Here is a 25,669-nt window from a genome sequence, read left to right on the forward strand (position 1 = left end):
AACCCCTCACTCACCCACCCATCTCCTTCTTTTACTTTAACCAAGGTCTGAGGCACATCCCTAGTGGAACGTTCCTCCCAGGCTGCATCAGCTCCCAGGGGCAGCAAGGGTCCCAGACTGGGGCTGCAGGGTCCCTGGGAGAGTTCAGGTTATGCCCTTACGAGCTAGTAATGCACTTGCGTATCTGGACGCCCTTCTCTTAAAACGTTGTATTCATTGTAAGATGTGGTCTGGAAGACACCACAGAGAAAGCTGCGTGAACAACTCACACACCCTGCAGTGGCGAGTCTGTCGGTCTTTCCAGGAGACTGCAGGCCCTTTCCGGCCCCAAAAAGGTGGCTTTCCTCGGGACAGGGGACTCGGCTCCTCTCCTGACACCCAGCTCAGACGGGGTATTCAATGGATGGTTGGATCTAGTCCAAGCCATTGTCTCCCAGCTATGATGGTCCCCAGAGGCAAAGACGTGATTCCCTGACCACGTCTACCAGGGCCTCGCTCCCACTCCCAAGTGTTTGCAGGACACCCGGCTGCTTGTTTTCAGAGCCCCAACAGCGTGGGGGGTGGAATCAGACTTCACTACCTCCTGCTGTGCCACCGCGGGTCAGGAGCCGGTCCCACTCGCAAAATGGGAAGAACCGGGACCACCTTAAAGGGTTGTGTTGAAGGATTTATCAAAGGATGCCTGCAGAGTGCTTAGCATAAGGCCCGCCCCTGGTGGGGGTGGGGGAGGATGAGACGATTTTGACCGCGAGGAAATGGGGGGGTCGGCGGGAAAGCGGAAGGGGTGGGCGAGGGCTCCGCGTGGCACCCGGCGAGGTGGCAGCACAGCTCTCACGGGGTCCCGCCGAGATGGCCCGACGGAAGCGTGGATTTCCTCCCGCAGCCCCGGTCGTGCGTGGGGTGACGGGCCGCCGCGGACCGCACCTCCCCCCCGAGCAGCGGCGACCTTTGGAGCCTTCCGCGGACGCTCCGCCCCGGAAACACGCCCCCTCCGCCTTGGCGCGCTTTTGGAAGGCTGTCCGGTGCTCCCGTGCTTTCCGCGGGGTCGGGCTTGCTCACGCAGCTCCGTTCTCTTTCGTTAGCCTTGCGGCATCCCTCCTGCCCCCCCACCCCGGACGCGGCGGGTCCCCCCGGCGCAGCGATGAAGCGGACCCGCGAGGAGGTGGACGCGACGCTCCAGATCGCCAAGCTGAACGCGGCCGAGCTGCAGCCCGCGGTGCACTGCCTGGCCTTCGGGCCCGGGGCCGGGGCGGCTGCCGGCGACTTCTGCCTGCTGGAGCTGGAGCCCGCGCTGTGCCAGCAGCTGGAGGCCGGGGACAGGTGACTGCCCCGCGGGGAGACGCAGGACGGGGAAACTGGGCCGGAAACGCAGAGGGCTCGCAGCTGCCCGGAGGCCTCATCTCCAGCGCGCTGCCTTTCTTCCGAGGGGTCCACGCCACTGCGGGTCCGTCCACGTAGCTGGACTGCGGTGATCCAGAGGACTGGCCCAGCTCATCTGGGGGGAACACATCGGGAAATAGAACCTCAGTGAAGTTTTGGGAGCCCTGAACACTGATGTCAGGAGCTGCGGTGTACACTTCGCCATTGTAGCTTATAATCCGGTGCTACTTTCTAATGTTTACAGAGTTCTCCTTGCCTTCCGCCCGCTTATATTCCACTGTAAGTAGGTCGGACTGTAGGGAATGAGTTGAAAGCCGTTCTACACAGTTGGTCATTGTGGGAGGCCTCCAAAAGCCTACTCGCGTGGGGCCGTTTAATGGAAATCTGAAGCTGTTTCTCACTTTGGGTCAGCTACACATGGGCTGCAAAGCCATGGATTAAGAAATACAGAGGAGACGTCTAGAGAGTTATTCAACTTTGTGCACGCCCAGCTTCTGGAAAAGGAGTTAGAGGCTCTGGTTTGCTTCCCTTCTGCAACACCCCACCTCCAACACCTGTATCTTATGAGGTTGTTTTCTTGTAGATTTCTTTAACTTGAACTCTTCAGGCTTTCAGTTTTCACATTTACTCGTCTGACGCTGTTACAATTAACTGGCCATCTACAGATGTTAGCCGCGAAGGATCTTTAAGGAAGCCTAAGCGGAGCCTCATTCATTGGTTTTCATTCCAGCTGAGTTGGGGACGGGGTGGGGCGGAGTTTAAGAAAGGACTTCAGGTGTGCTGACTTTGCTTTTATCCGGTTACAATTCATCCACCTGGCAATCCAGAAGGACCAAGAAGTGCGTCGTTTAAAAACCTTTTTGCCAGGGGACGGGTAGTTGCTTTAAACAAAATATTGAAGCATGGATAGTGCAAGGTGGAAATAAATGTTGAAGAGTGGGTACTTGGGACTCAAGTGTTTTTAGCACTAGGAAACTCAAAGCAAAACCCCACTTATTTTCACTTAAATTAAGTCTTTAATTTTAAAAAGCATTACACATTCTTCTATTTCAGGGTTTGTTTTTATTTCTTTAAAAGAGGTGAATAGTGTAGAGGAGGGTTAAACGTTTTATAAACAAAACTGCTAGAGCCTCTGCCCTTGTCAATGCCATCGTATTTGTCCTTAGCCTTTCTTCTTCTTCCTCACTTCTGTCCTTCCCGTCCTCTTCTGGCTCTTTTCCCCCCGTGACCCTTTCCAGAACTTTTTTACTGCAGTTTGTAAAAACATGTTTTTCCTCTTTTTTTCATTCAGCATTGCAGTTCTCTTTATAAAGTCCCAATTTCTTTGCAGCAGAGGTGATGGGTAGGTTAGGGTGTGCTGCTTTGATTGTTAGGGGGATATTCAGAACAAAACAAGAAGAACCACTCTTAGGTGGGTACCAGGACCAAGAGCATAATGATTGTCTGGGAGCCTATTAGAATTCTGGGTTCCATCCCAGCCTGGCAGATTGGGGTCCAGTTTTTTAACAAGATTCTTGGGGTGGGGGGAGTGGGGGGACAGACAGAGCCTCAAGACTTAATTTTACATTCTACAAGCCTAGAGGATTTTGGAACTGTTTATGATGAAGATGTCTGTTGGCGTCTCAGTAAGTAAATCCTGTATTTTCTCTTCCCATTTTCCTGCAGTCTTGTGATTCGAGGTGACAAAGATGAACGGGCTGTCCTGTGCAGTAAAGACAAAACGTATGACTTGAAAATAGCGGACACTTCCAATATGTTGCTTTTTATTCCTGGCTGTAAAACTCCGGACCAGCTGAAGAAGGAGGAAACGCATTGTAACATTATTCATGCTGAGGTGCTGTTCTCTGCCTTCTAATTTATGTGAGAATCACAACACCTGTGCTAATACTGCTTTTAATTAAAATCTAGGTATCGGGTCACCTGGGTGGCTCAGTCGGTTAAGTGTCTGACTCTTGATTTTGGCTCAGGTCATGATCTCAGGGTCTAGCGCTTGAGCTCAGCGGCGAGTCTGCTTGAGATTCTCTCCTCTCCCTTCTGTCTTTAAAATAATAAATAAATCTTTAAAAAAAAATCTTTAGTATAATCACAGGGGATCTGAAAAGTTCTCTAATGCAATTTAAAATGTCTCGGCATTGTTTGGAGTCTTGTGAAGTTGGCTTATTTTCCCTATTGGATTTTTAAGTCATAGATAAGATGACCATTTTCTGCAACATGGAAAGTTTGTGATTAGGTGACATATTCTAAAAGTTTTACCCATTTTTAGTGAGTCTTGCTGGAGATATGTTTGAAAGGAGGCTCACTCAAGCCACAACTAATACTTTAAGTAATGTTTATGAGGTGAAGAAACGAAGAAATTTGAATTTTTGAGGCAGGTGTGTTTCTCACCTTTGAAGTCGGTTTAGCTCATTATGGCCTCTAGCCATGCATAATAAATTCTTAATTATCATGGAGACTACTGATGACTGATACCAAATAGAAATTTCCATCCTGTCTAGATTATTATACATGTCATGATCCAAACATAGCCCTTAATTCTCTTGGAATGACGTTAGGCCAACTACTGCCTAAGAATTGGAATAGAAATAAGGGAAAATACTGGGAAATGTCAGTGATCCATCATGTTGCTAGAACAGAATAACTTCCAGTAAATTTTCTTTTTTTGGGGGGGGGGTTTCTGTATTTCGATTGTAATTAACTAGAAATGTGGGCAGTTCAGTCTTTTGTAAAAGATGTCATTTTCTCATCGTGCACCTGTTTTATAGGTGTTTTTGCAGGTGTATAACAAACTAGGAGTACCTCTGAGCTCTCGTTAAGGGAATTCTGTGCATTGAGACTGAGGAAAGTGTAACAGAGATCTACCAACTGAAGTTTTTTTGTTTTAAAGATTTTATTTTAAAGATTTATTTAATCTTTAGGGGGACAGAGGGAGTAGGAAGAAGCAGACACTGCACTGAACAGGGAGCCCGTTGCAGGGCTTGATCCCAGGATGCCAGGATCCTGAGCTGAGGCGAAAGCAGACACTTAACTTACTGAACCACCCAGGTGCCCCAAGCTTTAAACTGTGGTTGCGCTTCAGATGCCTGGAAGGGTTAGGTGAGGAATGCCCATGGGCAGAGCAAGCGGCTGCAGGTAAAATGGTAGCGGATATTGATATTAGTCTTTGCAGTAATAGAGAGTGGTGGGATCTGTGGCAAATTGGAAAACACTAGTCCCACATATGCGGGCAGCCATAGCATGGCCTTGTGGGAAAGCAGGCCAATCTTCTGACTTCCTGCTTTCAAGTAAACCTTGACATTTAGATTCTGGGACAGAAATCTCCTCTAATATTTCCACATGGGCAACTAATTTCAACTCCATACTGACTATCCCTCCTGGACAGCACAAAACAGTCACCAACATCTGGCTTTGGGTATAGCCAGCAACCCGTCCGTTTGTGAACTGTGGATGAAACCGGTCTTTTTGGTTTGGTCGTTAGGCTCCTCCCTTGGAATCCTTGGATTCAGCAGCATCCCCATCACTTGTCAATCAAGCCTTGTACTAGCTTGAAAGTAGAAGCATCCTTGCCCTTGCATTTTGGAAGGCACCCTGCAGATAATCCAGTGCGGCCTTCTCTCCTTACTTAAGTGAGCGATTTAACCGGGCACCTACCAGACGCTAGGTACTGGCTGTCCCAGAGGTAGGGAGGGGTAGCAGATACTCATCCATCCAGTAGCCACTGTCAACTGGATTGGTTGGAGTGATGAGCCTCTTGCGGTTTCACAACAAGGAATTAGCAGCATTCTTGCATTAAAGTCTCTCTTCCTTAACTTTCTGCTAGATTTTGACACCATAAGCCACACAGAGCAAGGAAACTCCCTCTCTCTTTTAACATCCCTTCATTATTTGAAGACTGTGATCACGTCTCTATTTTTTGTTTTCCAGCCTAAAAATACTCATTTTCTATTGTGTCCATCAGGTTTATAGAACTGTCCCATCTCGGTCATTTCTTTTCTGGGCATACACCCTAGTTTCCAGAGTACATTTGAGCTACTGACCTCAGTGACTGGCTCACTATGCTGGCAGTGTCTTCTTAATTGGGGTTTGAAAAGATGTTTCCTGGGGCGCCTGGGTGGCTCAGTGGGTTAAGCCGCTGCCTTCGGCTCAGGTCATGATCTCAGGGTCCTGGGATCGAGCCCCGCATCGGGCTCTCTGCTCGGCAGGGAGCCTGCTTCCTCCTCTCTCTCTGCCTGCCTCTCTGCCTGCTTGTGATCTCTCTCTGTCAAATAAATAAATAAAATCTTTAAAAAAAAAAAAAAAGATGTTTCCTGAATATACCCATTCATTTGCTTGAGATGGCCGGAGGAGGCCTTCTCAACAGAAAGCATATTACCTGGCTCTCTTTTCTTCTTACTGAGAGCAGAGGAGTTGGTTGAAATTTTGTATGAAGTTTTCTTTTAGAAAGGCTCCTGAAAGGTTATGTATTTATATTTTCTAGATCTTTGGTTTTTCTAATAATTACTGGGAATTAAGAAGATGCAGACCTAAATTAAAGAAGCTAAAGAAACTTTTGATGGAAAATACTTATGAAGGACCCGACAGTCAAAAAGAAAAGGATTCAAATCATTCAAAAGTAAGACTTATTTTCATTTTTTTCTTTGAAATTTACAAAATAGAAATATAATTAGAGCCACTTAATGGCGACATTCTTACTTTTAGTGTTTATATTATGAAAATTTCGAACATACCCCAAAGCAGAAAGACGGCCCCCCATATATTCATCACTCAGTTGAACATTTATCAATATTTTGTCAATCTTGCGGCTTCTGTCTCCCTGCTACATCCCACCTTTTTTTCCTCCTTTTTCTGGAATACTTTAAAGCAAATGCTAGATATCATGGTGTCATTTACATAGCTGAAAGCTTCACATGTTCCTAACTATGGAATACATTTTTTGGAAGTTTATTTTTTATTTAATTAAAAATATAATTAGGGGCTCTTCAGGAAAGACATTATGGAAGTGGAAAGTATTCTTATTCTCCTGTGAGAACTGATCGATTCCTGGAAGTATGGAAAAATATTTACAAGCTAAGTAAAAAAAATTCTCAAGTTTTTAATATAATTCAAAATTATAGAACTGTATGGGCATTCTGAAGACCGTATTTATGTTAGTTCTCGTTTTCTTCATTGACTGATTTTTTTTTTCTTTTTTTTCTTTTTCTTTTTTTCCTATAGACCAGATAGTTCACTCATTTTATTTATTTATTTAAAGATTTTACTTATTTATTTGACAGACAGAGATCACAAGTAGGCAGAGAGGCAGGCAGAGAGAAGGGGGGCAGGGGAAGCAGGTTCCCCGCTGAGCAAAGAGCCTGATGCGGGGCTTGATCCCAGGACCCTGAGATCATGGCCTGAGCCGAAGACAGGTTTTAACCCACTGAGCCCCCCAGGTGTCCCAGTTCACTCATTTTTAAGTGCCTTTAATTCAGTGGCTTTAGGATATACACAGAGTTGTGTGGTCAGTCACCACAATGACATTCGGAACACTTTAATCACCCCAAGGAAACCCCGTACCTCCTAATTTAACTGTTACCTTCTAATCTTTCTTTTTCCTACTTCCCTCTCCCACTCAGGCCTACGTAACTTTTCTTTTCTCTTTGGCATCCTATCTACAAAACTGTGGCTATAGTCGACCTCACAAAGATCCACCCTATATTTTCTTAGATTTCATGTAATAATCACTCCACCTTATCAGAAGAAATTGAGCTATGTATAAATACTGACTTAATCTGTTCTATGTATCTATTCTCCCAAATTCAGTGAGTCTAAAAAAATATTCTTCAAAGGCCTTAAAATGTTTTTTGTTTTTTTTTTCCTGGTTTCAGTATACAACGGAAGATTTGCTTGATCAAATTCAGGCAAGCGAGGAAGAAATAATGACCCAATTACAAGTTCTAAATGCCTGTGAGATTGAAGGTAGCGTTACTTACCATAATTGTTCAATGGAATTATCATGTAAGAAAGAAATTTATGGACATTTTCATCCCACTGCATACTATCTATTTAATTATCTTTTGGTCTTAAAGCTTAGGTTAGGGTTAGGGTTAAGGTTAAAAAAGATATACTTATCTTTTTGGATGGGAGGTAGAGGTTACATGTCTTGTTTACATGACGAGGTCCACCCGACTGGTGAGTCCAGCCACTCCTAACAGGGCTTTTTCTTGAGGCACAGTTGATCCTAAGCCTTGGAAATAAAGTTTTAAATTATGGATGCCTGCCGTTAATTGCTATGGTATAGGAGTACCATGAATGTTGAGGTTAGAAACCAATGGATTTTAATGCCACCCTCTTCATTTTTCACTTTTTGCATGGGGATGGATAAAATTTTGGTATGTGTCGAGGGGCGCATAGTTTATTCCTGGCGTTTTCTCAGATCGACATCACACACCTTCTTTTCTAAGGTCGCCTTTATTTTTTCAGAATAGCAATAGTAACATTCTCCCTTGGAAATGGTGGATTTTTACTTGATTTGTTTCTCCAGGGGGGATGGTGTTGCATTCAGTGCTCAGTTGGCATTTTGTGATCTTTCTCAAGAACAGGGAAAGGTATCTTGACACCCAACCTTTATCTTGCCATTGATTCATATTGTACCTCTGAGTGTTGACTCTTGTGTGACCTAGTCCCCTTTATGAGCATGAGAACACCTCTGCAAGGCATCTAGAGGAGAGTTACAGCCATGCCAGTGCCCCAGAGTGGAAATCACTATGTGGGATATCCAACCTACAACCTTTGCCTCTTTTGTACAGTGTTCTAATGAAATCACTGAACCAGCTACAGGATTTCCGCATTTCCATTTAGAAAGGCAAGATTGCTCTGAACTAATTATTAAAGCACTTGAAAAAATCAGTGTGAGTCATAGGTAAGGTACTTTTTAAAAACCACTTGGGTTTCCCTCCAGACACAATTCGTAATGATGAGGAGAAAAGCATAAAAAGTGTTTCCTCTAAAGAAAACGAAGACTTCTAATGTCTCTTTTGTACTGGGCAAGAGCACACTGCTGCTTCATCAATCTATTAGCCAATTAATTTGCTTACAATGTCCTTTGTAACTATTACTTTGGGAATTTGTAGGTTATTGGAGGCTTCTTGAATTTGATTATGAGATGAAACTTCTGAATCATGTAACTCAGCTTGTGGATTCTGAATCTTGGTCTTTTGATAAAGTTCCTTTGAATATTTGTCTTCAGGAGCTTGGACCCTTGGAGCCAGAGTGAGTATTTTAATCACTGTCCCTCCAAACTTGCTTAAAGGAAAGAAAATTATTTCCCAGCGTGGAACTAAATATAGGGCATAGACTATTAATATTTTGATATCTTATAGAAATTTAAAAAATAATATAACCAGGAAGGACTTAGAAGTTTTAGTCACTGGGCTGAATAAATGTCCATCATCTCTGTTTTGTTTGTTTGTTTTACTACCTTAAAAAATACAAAGACAGAGGCACCTGGGTGGCTCAGTGTTAAGCCTCTGCCTTTGGCTCAGATCATGATCTCAGGGCCCTGGGATGGGGCCCAGTATCAGACTCTCTGTTCAGCTGGGAGTCTGCTTCCTGTTCCCCGCTCCCTTCGGCCTGCCTCTCTGCCTGCTTGTGATCTCTGTCAAAAAATTAAAATCTTAAAAAAAAATACAGAGTGCTTCCTACAATTCATAATGATGCTTTAGCTATCTTATGATAATAAATGTATGCTCACATAATTCATGAAAAAAAATGTTTAGTATGGGCCTGTCATATAGTAGCTTTCCAGTATATTTTACTTAGTTCCTGCTGTAAAAATTTTAATTGGCAACCAAAATCACTTAGTACGTAAAATCTCAAATTTGTATCTTAAGTTTTTAGTTAGCAATGGTGTTTAAGATATAATGCCTAAAAACACATTGAGAACTTTTCAAAGGAGTGTTTTAAATTTTTCAGGGCAATGATTGAACACTGTCTTAAATGTTACGGGAAGAAATACGTAGAGGAAGGTAAGATTTGGAAAGTATTTTAACTTGTCTGTGTTCAAATTGGTACACCTTTCTGAAATGTGCACGTGGGTTTGTGGGAGGTGAGTTGGGTGTAATTTTTCCTGAGAAATTTCACTGGGGAAAAAGAAACCGGAGTAGTGCATTGAATGAATGGTCAGAAGACCATAGGAAACGACCTTTTCCTTAGGTGAAGTTTATTTTGCATTGAGTGCTGATAAAATTTGCAGAGCAACAGCACAGATGCTCCTTCAGAATGCAGTGAAATTTAACCTGGCTGAGTTTCAAGAAGTGTGGCAACAAAGCGTTCCAGAAGGAATGACAACGCGGCTCGATCAGCTTAAGGTGAGGTTAGCGGTGGGGATTGCTGCCATAATGCAATGGGGTTTCATTCGTTACTGGGTGACATGAAATCTTTATTGCCACTGAGTTGGGAGCCACTTTATTTTCCAAGCCACTGTTTCCATTAGGAGCCGACACTGCATTCAGTCCGTCACTGCTTTGAGAATGTTTCTGCCACCTTGGTGAGGTCCTTCAGGCCGGTGTACAGTTAATCCTGCTTCCCACCCCTGGTGTATTTCACCTTGTTGCATTTGTCTTCCCACCAGCACTGTTCGAACCTGAAGTGCCATATTTACGTGGCTGTAAAGAGCAATGGTGTCCCTCTGATCCATTCTCCGCAGTGCTGCTAGAATGACTTGGAAAATGTCAGTGGATGAGATGAACGTCATGCTTAATGATGTAATGGTTGCCCGTAGCATTTAAGATAGACAATGCAGGAGGGCACCTGGGGGTCTCAGTTGGTGAAGCGTTTGCCTTCGGCTCAGGTCATGGTCCGAGGGTCCTGGGATTGAGTCCCACGTCAGGCTCCCTGCTCAGCGGGGAGTCTGCTTCTCCCTCTCCCTCCTCCCCTACCACCTGCTTGTGTGTGTGTGTGTGTGAGTGCCCTCTCTCTCTCAAATAAATAAGTAAAATCTTTAAAAAAGAAAAACAAAATCCAGGACCCATATCTTGGCCTGCAAAATGCTTCATCACCCCCCTGTGGCTTCATCTCCTCCTCCTGCTCAGTCTTTCAGGTTTTCAAGATCCTCAAGCTCTCTCCCACCTGAGGACCTTCACACAAGGCTTTTTGTTCTAGAACGACCTTTGTTGTAGTTTTGCCTTGCCACTTCCTATTCATCTTTGAGTCATTCCTTCAAGGAGGCTTTTCTTTTCTCTAAAAAAAAAAAATGTCTCCTATTGACTTTGCCGGAGCACCCAGTATTCTTCCTTCGTGGCGCTCACCACTTAGCTCTGGGAAAATATTTAATTATGTGAGTTTCCCACTCTCTGTGATAGAATTTTCTTCAGTGTTGCTTGCTAATAGTGTCGTGTATGCTCAGTAAGTATTTGTTACAGTGTGAAAGGATTTCCTCAATACTGAGAGTTCCTACTACATCCAGGCATCATGCTGGATGCTGAGAAGAAGATGTCACATGCCATCAGGGTCCTCATTCTGGGCTCTGGCAATGGGGGTGCCTCTGACATGCATAAATCCTTTCTTATAACATAGCATGATCTGTGTCATGGGAAGGGTGTGTACAAGGTGTTATGGGAGCAAAGGAAGGGGACTTAATGCATCTCACTGACTGGTTGATCGGGGATGAATTCCTGAAGGCATGGCTGTTTGAGCTGTCGAGTTTGAAAGGATGAACTATGAACTCTCTAGATGGAAGGGCAGAGATGAGGACCCCAGAGAGTGTGTTCCAAGGCATGGAGAGAGAGAAATTGGGGCACTATTGGTAGAGATGCGTGACTAGAATAAAAGGTGCTAGTGAGTCAGTGAGGGACACTTCGGTCTGTGCAAAGGGATAGAAAGCTCTTGGGGACCTTTTAGTGACATCAGAAGAGAAGAGCTACCTGATGAATTTGACCTTTTGGAAAGAACACTGTGACCTTGAGGATGTTTGGATGGAAGGTTGGCTAGATTATGAAAAAGGAGAAATCTCCAGGCTCTCTACAGTTATATACTTGTAACGAAGAAAGTACTGGCCAAAGAAATTAGGTTATGAGGAATGGTTAAGGGAAATGTTGAGGCCTTAAAATCTATAGGATTAAGTGATCACATAGGTATGGGGTTTGAATAATGCAATCTAGGATAATGCCCAGAGTTCATGGTTTCCTAGGATAATGGGACTAGAGCAGTTTTGGGTATCAAATGAGTTCTTAGGTACGTTTAGATAGGGTATAGAGTTCTTGCCCTCAGAAGAGTAATTTGAGTTGAAGGTGCATGTGTTGCGGTCATTAGCAAGTAGTGTTTGCAGTCTGAGGTTAAGTCGAGGTGAGTTGAGACACCCAGGACAATGACATTGAACCAAGTTGAGATATCAGGGTAGGAGCCGAGGGAACTGCAACGCTGAGTTAGGAGGAAAATAATAAGATGGTGATGTCAGCGATGGAGACTCAAAGAGGGAGGAGACAACATCAATAAAGAAAACAGGGCTAGCAAATCCAAGGAAGGGTGCCCCTAGATTTGGCAATGACAGGTCATTGGTGACTTTGAACTAGAGCCATCCTGATAAATTGAGCAACGGAAGTCAGATTGTAGAAGGGAAAAAGAGAATTCACTGTCTAAGGGAGCTCTTTTTATGAAAAACACTATTGAGGGTCTCTCCTAGAGGAGTTGGAAGTTTGTGGAAGTTTCATGTAGCTGACGTCTTGAGCGGCTTGGGCTCAGCCAAACCTAAAGGTAAAAGAATGAGTTGTATTTAGACACTAAACCATTATTCTAACTGCCCTTTTTCATTTCATTTTTTAAAAATAGGGTTTAGCCTTGGTGGATAGACACTCGAGACCAGAAATCATATTTTTGCTAAAAGTAGATGATTTGCCTGAGGATAATCAAGAACGTTTTAACAGTCTCTTCTCTCTAAGGGAAAAGTGGACAGAAGAAGACATTGCTCCATATATTCAGTAAGTAATTTATCAAAGTGGATTTTGAGGGTTTTCTTTTCTTTCTTTTCTTTTTTAAAGATTTTATTTATTTATTTGATAGACCAAGATCACAAGTAGGCAGAGAGGCAGGCAGAGAGAGAGGAGGAAGCAGGCTCCCTGCTGAGCAGAGAGCCCAGTGTGGGGCTCGATCCCAGGACCCTGAGATCATGACCTGAGCCAAAGGCAGAGGCTTAACCCACTGAGCCACCCACGTGCATGTGATGGTTCTTTTTATAAAGAGATTTTATAAAGAGATTTATTATTAGGAAATTTTTTTTTTTTTTTTTTTTTTTAGCATTCCCTGAGGACATGGCTTCCTTTGAAACTTTTTCAAGTGGTGGCCGTCTTTTCTGTCATTCTTCACCTCTGATCCCAGAGGTGGGAATGTGTTGTCTTTCTTCCTCATGCTGCCTCTAAAACCACTTCTCTGCCCTCCTTCCTGCCAAAGTGCAGCTCTTCGAGGCCCAGTCAGACTACATGCCCCACTATGGCTCTAAAGCAGGCCCTCTCGATGATGAACACCCTCCCCCCTTTCCTGCTGCGTCGCTTTAACATTTCCCATAGATGTCAGATTGCAGGAAAACGACCTAGCTGGTTGGTCACTGTTTATAGGACTCAAATCTCAAATGTACTAATGCCACCTCTTCACTGTGTCTTAGCTCTCCTGTCCTCTCTTTACCCAGGCTGGACTTAGAAACAGATAAGAAAAGACAAGGATGGGGCGCCTGGGTGGCTCAGTGGGTTAAGGCCTCTGCCTTCTGCTCGGGTCGTGATCCCGGGGTCCTGGGATCGAGCCCTGCATCAGGCTCTCTGCTCGGCAGGGAGCTTGCTTCCTCCTCTCTCTGCCTGCCTCTCTGCCTCCTTGTGATCTCGCTCTCTGTGTCAAATAAATAAATAAAATCTTAAAAAAAAAAAAAAAAAGACAAGGACAACGTCTTTCCTACCATTAAATCTGCCAGCCTCCTTGGATTATGTCTGCACAAACGCCCTTTGCAGTCCTTCCTCTATAATGCATGAACCATCCTTACTCCTAAGGCCAGTCCTTCTTCTGCACTAGATCCATCCCTCTGGCCTTATTTTTTAAAATACTTTTTTTTTTTTTTTAAAGATTTTATTTATTTATTTGACAGATGGAGATCACAAGTAGGCTGAGAGGCAGGCAGAGAGAGAGAGAAAGAGAGAGGAGGAAGCAGGCTCCCTGCTGAGCAGAGAGCCCAATGTGGGGCTCGATCCAGGACCCTGGGATCATGACCCGAGTGGAAGGCAGAGGCTTTAACCCACTGAGCCATGCAGACGCCCCATCCCTCTGGCCTTATTAAAGACATACATCCTCTAGTTATCTCTATCCCCCCTTTTGTTATTGATGTCTCCCTACCTGCTGGATTGTTCCCATCAACATATGGTATTCTGTACTATTGCTCCTTTTAAAAAACAACAACCTACTGGACCCCATACCTTCTGTTCTGTTTCACAAGAAATTCCTTTTAAAAGTTTGGGCACTCATTTCTGCTTCTTTGTCTCCCATTCTTTCCTTAACCTGTTGGCCTCTGTCTTTCTACATTTCAGTGGTCAACTGTCCATCCTTATTTACTTGGCCTCTTAGAACTGTTGGACACTGTGCACCATTTTCTACTTGAAGCACACCGTTTTTGTCCCCTCTCTCCCAAGGCAGCTCCTTCTCTGTCTCTTGCTCAGATGTCCCGGTTCTTTCAAACCTTTAAATGCTTCTGAGCTCTAGGACTGTTCTTGACCATCTGCTTTTCCATTTGTGTTTTTTTCCTTGGTGCCCTCATCTAGGCCTGGATTTAAACTTAATGACTTCCTAATTTTATCTTCATATTTGATCTTTTCCCTGAGGTCCAGTTTCTCTTAAACCTGGCTGTCTATTGAACATGTCCACTCGGATATCTAAGAGGAGTTTCAAACCGGACATGCTCACAACAGAACTGTGGTTTCTGCCTTGTTCTAACCCTATCTTCCACCTCTCAGTGACATCACCACCATTAGTCCAGTTACTCAAGCAAAACATCTGGGAATCATACTTGTCTTTTTTCTTCTCTCACTCTCTGGTTCAAACTATGAGCAAATCCTAATGGGTCCTCTAGGACCTGCCTCTGAATTGGTGTCCCTACTTGTATTTTTCCCTCTTCTCCTGTCCCATGCTTCAGACTTTTTAAGAAAATTTTAGATGTTCAGAAGTGACAATATAACATAATGAATGCACCAGGTACTCACCACTTAGCTTCCATAATCATCAACTCATCGCCTCCATTATTTAAAACTTAGATCACATTTTGCTTTTACATTAATGAAAACCCACCTAGTAACTTCCCTTTATACTTAGAATTAAATCACAACTGCTCCTTTCCATGTTCTTTAAAGCCTGTATGACCTTGCCATTTCTCCCTTCTCCAGCTCCTGTCCCTTCATTCTTTCTTTACCTCATACATTCCAGTGATAGTCCTTCTCCTCTTTGGGGTACAGAAGATGAAGCTAAAGTTCAGGGAGGGTGGGTAACATAGATAAGCACCCACAGGTAGCCTGGGACCCAGCGTCTCTGTCTAGACCCTCCTATATTGCATGGCTTGTATATCTAATTTAAAGACTGTGTGATACAATGGGGGAAAAAAATTGGACTTAGAAGTCATGCAGACCTGGCAGCGAAGTTTGGTTCCATCCTTGACCACCTGAGTTCCATATCTAATGTGGGGTTAAGTAATACATTACTGTTACTCTTTCTGTGGTTAAACAAGGTAATATGTGTATAGTACCTAGTTCAATTAAGGCTTAGTAACCATTCCGTACCCTGTCTCTCCCACAAACACACATCCTTATGCTTGTTGGAAAGATGGATATAGGTAAGAGAGATACAAGTAATTAGCACTATGAGTATAGTATATATATATATATGAATATAGTATATATAGTGTATATGTATATGAATATAATATATATAAATAGCTAGCGCTATGAATATTCATGCTATTCATTTATTTTTTTTTCCCCACAGAGATTTGTGTGGAGAGAAGCAAACCATAGGTGCATTGCTCACTAAATATTCTCGCTCGTCAATACAAAATGGTGTTAAAGTTTACAATTCAAGAAGACCCATTTCTTAAAAGAACAACAGTCTGTTCTTTGGGACTGAAGTTGCTTCATAAATTGATGGTTATAAGAAAAAGATTCTTGCATATATTTGCAAATATTTGCATATACAGATTTTAAAAAACATACTTTGAAACGTTTTTCTCCTAATCCTAAGTGTTTTGAAACTATGGCTCTTTTTCCCTTAAATGAAATAGGACATTTCTTTATCTTTCAAGTTATTTTTTTATTATGCATACAGACTAAGGACAAAAGTGTTGTTTTCTATATTTAGTATATCTCAAGTCTATATGGTTTTATTTATAGAAAAGTGTTGGCATTTTTTATATTTAAAATTGCATCCCTTTAATTAGGATTTGATGTCCTAATAATTAACAAATTTAAAGGCTTTTTTCCGAGAACTAAATAGTAATACTTTCCTAGAGAAACTATTCACTAAAATGTCATTTCTCAAGTGATTTCCCCTCTACTTTCAACATTCCACCAAGACAGAGAGTCACTAGATCCTCTATTATCTAAATTAGTCATTTACACTGATGAAGTTGGCTTGGCAATAGCTGCTGTGTTGCCTGGCTGATGTCCATGTGAAATGGGTTTGATCCTCAATCTTACATGAAAATACTAATAGAGCAATTTACAATCCTGTAATGGAGAAAAGGGACACGGCTAATACTGGAAATCTACAAGTAATGTCTAATGGGTTTTGGAATGCTTGATAAAATGCCTTTATAGCTCTATTTTCCTGATTTGTATTCATTTGACCAAAGTTCAAATTAATTTTAACTTAGCTAATAAGCTTGTCACCAGGACAGTTTGAGGGGTTAGGCGAAAGATAAATCTGATCCAAGGTTAAAAAAAAAAAAGTTAATGGGTAATCCACAATTACCTAACCAAGATTTGACTGTTACTGAAATTTGCAACTGTGTTATTCTCTTGTACATAAACTGCACATGTCGATGGTTTCAAAATACTTGTCTTTTCAATAAATGTTTTGTATCTATGTGCGATTATTTAAAAAAAAAAAAAAATACTGAGGCAGCAGTACCTAGTGAGGACTAAGTGAGTACCTAAGTCTGAGTGAGGACTACGTGGGTCTAATTATATGTCTCACAGCTACAGTCACTGGGGCCCAATGAGTTCATGCTGTCCCTTCACACAGCAAACCGGCGGGACCCTCTTCTTTTGGTTTCATGTGTCCCTGGTTCTAAGACGCCCCCCCCCCCACACCCACACACCTATTCCCCGCCCGGCTCTTCCGCAACCATTATACATTTCCTAATTTTTAACAGTTGGCTTCCAAGTGCCAGGAAAAGCAAAGGCAAAACCCCCAATGTGATCTCGCAAGCCCCACCCACCGGCACAGAACTTCCGGCTCCCGCCCCCGGCGCGTCCCAGTTCCGCTGACGCCAGAGGTCAGAGGTGACAGGCAAGATGTCGGCCGTCTGTGGCTTGGAGCGGTTGGTGGAAGGAGCATCTTCGTGACAAGCTCGCCAGAGACGGCGAAAAGGAGCCGAATCGCGGGAGCAAGTTTGAGGCGGCGGCGGATCGGACGCGGCGGGGTGTGGGCGCCGAGGGAGCCCTGGCCGCGGGGCATGACTGTCGGGAGCGTGGGGGAGCGGGGAGTGGGAGGTGCCGGAGGCTGGTAATACCCCGCAGCCCCCCGGGAACCGGGAAGCCAAGCTCGGTGGGAGCGCTTCATGCCGGCGACTGGTTTAGAGCCCGCCAGGATGAACAGGAAGAAAGGAGACAAGGGCTTTGAAAGCCCAAGGCCATATAAATTATAAGTATTTTTTCGTATTCCTTTCCTTTTCTAGCTTTAGTTCTTATTAGTTTTATTTTGTGATTGCTTGAAGCTGCCTTGGTGACCCTGGGAAACCTAGTGGGAAACTAGAGCCCACTCACGGGTGGTGGAAATGCCGTTTGTGGGACCCTATGTGGACAGTATGTATGGTTTTGAATGGCAGTATTGTTCAACAGATTTAATGTCCCTTGCAGGTCAATAATGTTTTTCTTAAAATACCTAGCTTCCTATTTTTATACGAAGAAATCTGTTTTCGTGGCTGTTGCTAAATTTAAAACGTGCAATTACCTTAATTAGTAGGATTGTGAGCTGCTTAGAACTTCCTGTTTATTCTTCCGTAGAATTATGTTTTTATTTAATAATAGCAGTATTTTTTTCTTTTTCTTTTTAATATACAACCCATCAGGTTGTCTGCATCAACAATATAAACTTCCAGAGAAAATCTGTTGTGGTAAGTATATTCTCAACAATTATAAGCAGTAACAAATTCAAACATCCTTTACAATATTTAGAAATGTTCCCTTCCATATGACTATGCTTCAAGAATAGGTAATATTCAGAATTCAGATCTGTGTGACTCCAAGGTGCATAGCCTTGCTGCTGTTCCGACTGCCTCAAATCTCCCTTCTTTCTCTCTCTTTTTGTTTCTGTATTAACATTTTATTCTGTTTAATCTGTTGTGGAATATGAAAGTCTCTATTACCAAGCATTTTAGAATTTTGCATGATACAAGAATAAGCCCATAGTGAAATTTCTTCTGTGAGAAAAATTAAGGTTAGGGCTCTCACAGACTTAACTTGGCTGCTAAGAGGCCGGTTTTGTTTTCTGATACTTGGCTGACCTGGTTTAGGAGCATTGCTTTCTGAAGGTTTAGGTATGGTGTTAGGGTGTTTGCAATCTCGCAGACCTTGCCCCTTTCCTTTGATATTTATAGATTGCGTATATAATCCAGTCTGGGACAGTCTTTGGATGCCCAAGTGCTTAATTTGGGGGGACCTATATTAAAGAGATCTTTAAAATCTTAGTGAGCTTTGTTTTTTTGTTTTTTGTTGTTTTCATTTGTTTTGTTTTGGTTTTTGCAGGGGGCGGGTGATGGCATGAACTTTCTTCTGGAACTGTTACCGCTGTATGCATGTGTTTACTCAAGATGAGCTGTATAGTTAAAAAGTAACCTATTATAGGAAATCTTAGAATCCTTAAAGGTTCACTAAGTCCCATCTCCTTATTTAGGGAATTTCTCTGTCAATATTCCTTGCATAGGATTACAGCTGACCCTTGAATAATGTAGGGGCTAGGGGTCCTGACTTCCTGCACGGAATTTCTCTGTCAATATTCCCTGCATATGGTTACAGCTGACCCTTGAGTAATGTAGGGGCTAGGAGTCCCGATTTCCTGCACGGTCAAAAATACGGGTATAACTTTGACTTCCCAGAATCTTACTGCTAATAGCCTACTATTGACCAGAAGTATTACCAGTAACATGAACAGTTGATTAATGTGTATTTTGTGTGTTTATTATATACTGTGTTATTGTAATAAAGTAAGGTAGGGAAATAATGTGTTATTAAGAAAATCATAAGGAAGAGAAAATACATTTACAGTACTGCCCTGTATTAGGAAAAAAATCCACATATACGTGGGCCTGTGCAGTTCAAACCTGTGTTCGGGCGTCAGCTATATTTACCTTGTACTTCATGGAAGGATACTTAGGTGTGTTATGTTGTGTTAATTGGGCAGGGAAGATATGAGAATTAGGAAGTTTAATTAAGATGTTACTGTAATAATCTTGGGGAGAAATGATGAAGCCCTGAATGAAATAACAATAATGAAAGTGGTATAGAAACAGAGTTGACATGATGGACTGAATTACAGTGAATGTTCATTGAGTACATTGTATGTATGAGACTTTTCTAAGGTTTTATGTGTGTGACCTCAATCACAATAACCCCATGAAGGAGACACTATTTTAATCCTAATTTTTAAAATTAAAGTGGCTGAGAGACTGGAGACTAAGCAACTTTCTCCAGGGCATTAGGTTAACAAGTGATGGAGCCATTTTTAAATCCAGGATGACCTAAGAGTCACCTGCAGCTCCTTACTGTCTGTTCCCTTTTTCCATCTCCTCTGCCTCTGCTGAAATAATAGATGGGAAGGAATTGCAGGTGACTCGTACTAAGAATGTCAGGAAGGAGCTATGAATGAGTTGGGGGTTTCCCACTAGAAAAATTGGTTGGGTGGTGAATGGATTAGGGTCCTAGAAGGAAATAAGCAGCATGTTCATACAGGTTAATTGAGGGAAGGTTGTAAAAGGACTATTTAGAACAAACAGGGTTAAGAGAAACCAAGAGATGGTGGGGCACGCTGGGTTAGCAACAAGGAACAGTTAACACTTCTAAACCTGAAAAAACAAAGGAAGAGGTTACTAGGGTATAATAGACTATAGTAGCTGTGGGAAAGAGTCACTTTATAGGATGTGTGGCCTTTGGTGGCAAAAGCTACTGCCTACTGGGTAGCAGGGAACCTGAAGTTTAGATGTAATGAGCTCACTTTTCTTCTCCAGTTTTCTCCTCATGCTTCCCATTGGACCACCCCAACTAGAAGCTAAAGAGCTAGTGGCCAGTTAATGTAAATCCTGGGGTATAAAATGGAGAGTGGATTCGGAGGGGCAAAAGGAGAATATGTAGAATAGTCTACCCATTTGCCCCCAAAAACATTCTTTCTTGTTTTTTTGTTTTGTTTTGTTTGTTTTGTTTCTGTTTTTGTTTTTGTCTTTTTGAGATGAAAAGCTAGCATTCCCAACACAAGGAACTTAATGAAGTCTCACCCATTATTGCAGAGATTGGCAATGGCTAACTACCTATTTTTGTAACAAGTCTTGTCGCAGTGCAGTCACATCCACTTATTTATATATTGTCCACAGTGCTTTGGAGCTGTGCTGGCAGAGCTGAGTACCTATGACAGAGGCTCTGTGGCCCACAAAGCCCATTTACTGCCCGACCCTTGAGGGAGTTTGCCAATCTCTGATCTCATGAATTCATGTGAGGATATGGCCGTTCAGCTCTACTCCCACTAAAGTATTAGCTCCCACCAGTATCTTTCATCCAAAACAGTGGAAAGAAAAGTAAAGAGAACGTGAAACTTAACTGCTACAACCCCTGCTTTCTTTAGCTGTTGTCAAGACCAAAGTTGATAAACACAGCTTCCTCATTCTCCTGCCCATTCCGTTTTCCCTTTTTCTTCTGCTGATATTTCTGTTGGTCTGACTAGACCTTCATTCCTGTAGGATCTGCATCCTTGCCTGTCCTGTCTTTATTGAGTTGTTGCTTCTTTTCCGTTGATGACGACTGTTGGCCAGGTGAGCCATAAGAGGCGTTCCATGAATCCTCCTGGACTGCAGACAGAATTGTTGTCCTTACTGTGTTGCAGAACCTAATCTTTGTTTGATAATTGGGATTAGTCATCCCAGTCAGTATAGTGGCCTCTTTCTCTTCCTGACGGTTTAGTGGCATGAGGAACCCAAAGTGGTCAAGGGACAGTCTCAGCTTCCCGTGTAATGGAACCAGGACTATGTGCCCTGGTGGATGCATGTTTCTCCTGGCCAAATATGCCGAACCCAGGGTTACAAAGACAGCAAAGATTCCTTCAGTGGTTTTTTTTTTTTTAATATAATAGTGAGAAGAGTCACTCCAGCTTTTACCCTTGGTTTGCAGATCTAGTTTGGCCATGGAAAGCTGACCTTGCATATTGTCCACTAGTTCAAACAGCATCCTGTTGGAGGTCTCTCAATTGATGCAGTACCTGAGCCTTCAGTAGCTGATCACGCTGGCATTTCTGGATTATAGGGCACATGATGAAATGAGTAAATTTTGTGTGTAAGAGCCCATCACCACACTTTCCTGTATACTTAGAGACAGGTATGAGATATTACAATGATATGTATGGTCTTCTACAAGTATGTAGTGGTTTGGGGGGGAAAATCTAGAATATGTCTGCTCTTGTAAGGACAGATATGTTCTTGATGTGCGCTGTCTTATAGTCGTTCTCCTACCAGGTGGTCCTTCCAGTACCATAGTGGATGCTTAGTATGAGCCTGTGATAGTGGCAGTGGGCCCTCAGCAGTGGTGGTAGTCAGCACATCCCTGATGGAGGGAAGACCATGCCATAGGGCTCATGTAGAGCGTCTTTTCTGCCACTATGACCTCCTTGTGCATTGGGTAAGGTGACTAGGGAAAGAGTCTGCTTTATCTACTTCATCTTGCCAGTTGGTTTTGGGGAGGTCCTTTCTGCTGTGGGTGCCCTCTGATGGTCGTTTATGTGATAACAACATGGATATTTTCACACTGTACCTGTTCTGAGAAATCCATCCATACACTTCTCCTGCTCTCTTCCTGTTTTCAGTCTTAATTTTGTTCTTACCAAAGTCCTAACCAACCCGTTAGCAATTGCCCATGGATCCGTGTAGTTGTATACTTCAGGACATCTCTGCTTCTACAAGGAGGGTATGGCCAGATATATTTCCCAAGGTTCTGCTGGCTGTAGAACTTCTTCCACTGTCTTTTAGGGCCACACTTCAGTGGCATTCTAATGGCAGTTCCCTCCACTTCCAGCTGGTGGTAGCATCCTGCATGCTTACTCCTAGTTTGGTCTTGTGCTTTGTGCTGTTAGCTGAGCATAGGGAGCTCTCAGTGACATGATGGGTGTAGATTGAGGGAGAGGTAGACGAGCAGTGGGAGGATGTCTTACTGGATTCTGAGCACCTACTCACGTGTTGCCTCTCCTTTATGAATCTGCTTGGCCCTGGCTCAGATCTGTTGTCTCTGTTTAAAAGTGGAAAACTGCTGCACTTGCCCAGTTTTATTTTTCAGAACTTTATTTTACTCTCCTATCATTATGGTCATTTCAGGTAACAATCTTTGGAAGTCAAGTGTTGAGTTTCTACTGAAGGGTCTAGTAGCAAACCAGTAGTTGCTTTGCAAATTTGAGTGTAGTTAGCGGCAGAAGACTTTGTGGCCTTCCTCTCAAAGCTCAGGAATTTGCACTGTCATTCTATTGGGAAAAGCCAGTGTCTGTAGAGCACCTCTGTCTGTCATGGACATTCCTAGTGCCATTGGATCTGCTAACTCGTAAGGCCCAAGTGTCAGGATGGCTTGAACCACGCCTGGACCTGCTGCAGAACCTTTTCTTAGTCTAGACCCCTCTCAAAGCTGGTAACTTAATAGGTTGCCTAGTAAGCAGTACGCCCAGATCTAGATATTGCTTCTAGAATTCAAAGAAGCTTAGCAAGTTTTGTGTCCTTTCCTCTTCCCCTCTCCACCTTGGTGGACAGTATGAAATGAAGCAACTTATCTTTTCTTTGAAAGGAATACTTTCGTATGCCTCAATACTGGAACCTTAGAAGCTTTATTAATGTGATAGGCCCCTGAACTTTGATGCTTTTTAACCTGCATCCTCTGCCATCCATATGTTTTTTTTTCTTAAAGCGTTTGGAGAACTTGCTTTTCTCTTCTCACCAGGTCTAGTTAGCATAATTCTGTCATTATAATATACTAGTGTAATTCTTTATAGCCTATCTTGGAATCAAAGGACTTTTGGACTACGTTTTGATTGAGCAGGAGAATTGATAATAGCTTTTAGTTATTAGATGACAGTGAAGGGGTTCTGCTATTTTGAAGAAAACCTGTGTCTGATTTTTTTTTTTTCCTGGTAAGAATTGGCAGGGTGGGGGAAGCATTTGCTTGATAATTAGTTTCGATACTGGTTACCAAGAGCTATGATGATTTGCTGCAGTAAAAATACTATGTCTGAAACTGTGGTTGTAATTGGCAGGTTTGTAATAATTCATTGTCATTCTCCAAAACTTACTCAACTTTTGTATTGGCTGAATAGTAGAGTTAAGTGAAGATGTAGTAGGCATCTTTCCAGTATCTGATGGCATGCATCTCTGCAGCCCAAGGGATGTTCAGTTGCTTTGACTTACTGTCTAGCCCTTCTATAGTAGTCCTCACTGTGCTGGTGAGAGAACAAATATGGGGATTTGTCAGTTACTAAAATATATACTGTGTGTTCTGAGACTAGGGAAATAAACATGAGTCCTACTCTGAAATAGCCTTGGGCTGTTACCCCCATTAGTACTTGACTTCCAAAGACTTCCAGTATGACTAGTAGACTGGTAAGGTTTTGGGACTCCAGGAATTGTTTCAGAATCAAGATACAATACCTCCAAGAAGAGAGCAAAAATTAGTTCATTTGAGTGTGATCTCAAGATTTTAAGGAATGATATGTGAGCCTTGTACATGTTTGTAGGCACAGGAAGAAATTCTATAGGGAGGAGGCATTGTGATTAGAGGAGAGGGTGATTAATAGAGTGGAATTTTAAAGGCTGCTGTAGGGTATGGCCTCCAGTGACCAGTGGAAGGATCACTCTTGAACAGTAAAGATGGCTACATGCAGCAGGAGGGCAGGAGAATTGGTAGATGGCAGAAGAGTGGTTGAAATGAAGGATCTTGAATAAACGGAGAAGGATTGTGTAAGAAACTGGAGGAGGTCAAGGAATTGGAGGACTTCATGTGGTTGACGAGTAAGACTGGGGAGGGAAATAACGGGAGGGGCAGAAGGGTAAGCATTGCGGGCACTCAAGTTTGAAGTGTCAGCGTGGGAGTAATTACCAGCAGTAATGATACATCTTTTGGAGTGTGGTCTCCATGCTGAAGTGAAGATTGTAGGAATTAAGGTCAAGGAACTTTGAAGCTGTTACTGCACAGATCTACATAATATATGTATATATCTACATAATATCTACATTCATATCACTTAGAGTGATGGCAGAGGTTAAAAAGGGGGAGTATGAGCCTTTGATAAATGTTGAAGAATTTGGGAGATTCAAATAAAGAGGAATAGAGGGTAGTGGACCTATATGGCATGAACGTACAGGAAAAGAAGTAGAAAAGAATGATAAAGACATGTCTTAAGCATTTATTAGATGTCCACTATGATTTTAAGGGCTTTCCATGTATTAAATTGCTGAGTTGTCAGACCACCTGTTTTACAGATGAGGAAAAGACAGAGCTAGACTAACCCAAGATCATACACTCATTAAGTGGTAGAGCTTGGATTTGAATGCAGGCAGTTTACCTCCAGAATACATAATATTTAAAGATGACATTATCCTGCTCTTGCTCTTATAGCATATGCTATATAAAATCCTATGAGCGGTCTAGAGTAGCATTTGAAACTAGGAGGTCTCCTGTTTTCCCCTCCCATAATTTATAGTGAATGAAAGAATAAGTAACTTCTTGTCAGAGGGATTTCAAGAGACATTTTATCTAAAGCCAGAAGGTATAGAACAAGTATTTGAAAAAGTTGAATAGCAAAAGAGAGATTTAGAACAGGATAGGAGTATGATCAGCTGTGAAGTGTTTGGGAGGGGGGCACCTGGGTGGCTCAGTGGGTTAAGCCTCTGCCTTCAGCTCGGGTCATGATCTCAGGGTCCTGGGATGGAGCCCCACATGGGGCTCTCTGCTCAGCAGGGAGCCTGCTCCCCCCCACACACCCCACCCCACCTCTCTGCCTACTTGTGATCTCTTTCTCTCTGTCAAATAAGTAAATAAATAAAATCTTTAAATTAAAAAAAAAAGTGTTTGGGAGGGAACAAGGAGCAAGAAGGAGATGAGACTAAGTGAGAGCTTAGGTGACTGGGGCCTTGCAGTAATGCCAGTGGTCAGAGATGACAGGGAGTGGAGGCATGTAGAAATTAATGGATCTGAATGTTGTAAGCAAATATAGGTTAGGGCTCTAGGTGGTGTCAGAGACCTGATGTTACAAGGAGACTGGGCTTTCCCTATCTTCATGAAATACACTCCATTCACTGTTCTGTCACTGTTAACCTTAGTCTAGAAAGCCAAATCCTGTTCTTAGTTCCAGCCATGTAGCTAACGACTGACTTAAAGCACTTTCCATAATCTTTTCTATTATAGCTCACTTTCGCTGTTGTCTTGGTTCTGCTCGCTGTCTTTGAGCTGATCCAAGTTTGTTCATATAGATTGGTCATTGGATTGCTGATAGGCTAATTAAGCTAGTAGTTTACACCTTTATTTTATTATTATTATTTTTTTAAGATTTTACTTATTTATTCGACAGAGAGAGAAAGAGACAGCAGGAGAGGGACCACAAGCAGGGGGAGTGGAAGAGGGAGAAGCAGGCTTCCCATTGAGCAGGGAGCCCAGTGTGGGGCTCGATCCCAGGACCCCGGGATCAGGACCTGAGCCCAAGGCAGACGCTTAATGATCAAGCCTCCCAGGCACCCCAGTAGTTTACACCTTTAAACACAGCTTTCATCAGCAGTATTTTGGTTTCTTTCTGTTCTCATTTGCTACCACATAGATCTGCATAGATAGTATAATTTAAGAATGTACGG

The 25,669-nt window shown here is 42.8% G+C and overlaps 2 protein-coding genes across 6 annotated transcripts in view; both read left to right on the forward strand.

Moving 5' to 3' along the window:
- The first annotated feature begins 1,027 nt into the window (after positions 1 to 1,027).
- DSCC1 (DNA replication and sister chromatid cohesion 1) lies at positions 1,028 to 16,455 on the forward strand. 2 transcript variants are annotated; one of them, XM_047727986.1, is made up of 9 exons: positions 1,028 to 1,320; positions 3,046 to 3,214; positions 5,855 to 5,989; positions 7,242 to 7,332; positions 8,487 to 8,625; positions 9,328 to 9,380; positions 9,568 to 9,722; positions 12,181 to 12,329; positions 15,361 to 16,455. In XM_047727986.1, the coding sequence occupies exons 1-9, from the start codon at positions 1,142 to 1,144 to the stop codon at positions 15,467 to 15,469; spliced, it is 1,179 nt and encodes a 392-aa protein (XP_047583942.1). In that variant the 5' UTR covers positions 1,028 to 1,141; the 3' UTR covers positions 15,470 to 16,455. The 2 variants fall into 2 exon arrangements, with proteins under 2 accessions (XP_047583942.1, XP_047583941.1); XM_047727985.1 differs by lacking the exon at positions 12,181 to 12,329 and having other exon boundaries at positions 1,046 to 1,320.
- Positions 16,456 to 16,868: 413 nt separating this feature from the next.
- The window catches only part of TAF2 (TATA-box binding protein associated factor 2), a 99,458-nt gene continuing 90,657 nt past the window's right edge, over positions 16,869 to 25,669 (forward strand). For all 4 annotated transcript variants that reach the window (XM_047726054.1, XM_047726056.1, XM_047726055.1 and 1 more), the window contains exons 1-2: positions 16,869 to 17,235; positions 17,653 to 17,707. In XM_047726054.1, coding sequence (XP_047582010.1) covers positions 17,153 to 17,235; positions 17,653 to 17,707 — 138 coding nt within the window. In that variant the 5' untranslated portion in view covers positions 16,869 to 17,152. The remainder of the gene's footprint in view (positions 17,236 to 17,652; positions 17,708 to 25,669) is intronic.

This window comes from Lutra lutra, chromosome 4, assembly GCF_902655055.1.
Source record: "Lutra lutra chromosome 4, mLutLut1.2, whole genome shotgun sequence".
Classification (NCBI taxonomy): domain Eukaryota; kingdom Metazoa; phylum Chordata; class Mammalia; order Carnivora; family Mustelidae; genus Lutra; species Lutra lutra.

Bases quoted from the DNA above. Each gene is read 5' to 3' on its own strand.
- DSCC1 (XM_047727986.1), top strand. From the start codon at position 1,142: ATGAAGCGGACCCGCGAGGAGGTGGACGCGACGCTCCAGATCGCCAAG. The intron at 5,990-7,241 runs GTAAGACTTATT...TCCTGGTTTCAG, and splicing joins AGGATTCAAATCATTCAAAA to TATACAACGGAAGATTTGCT. The intron at 7,333-8,486 runs GTAGCGTTACTT...GGGAATTTGTAG, and splicing joins AAATGCCTGTGAGATTGAAG to GTTATTGGAGGCTTCTTGAA.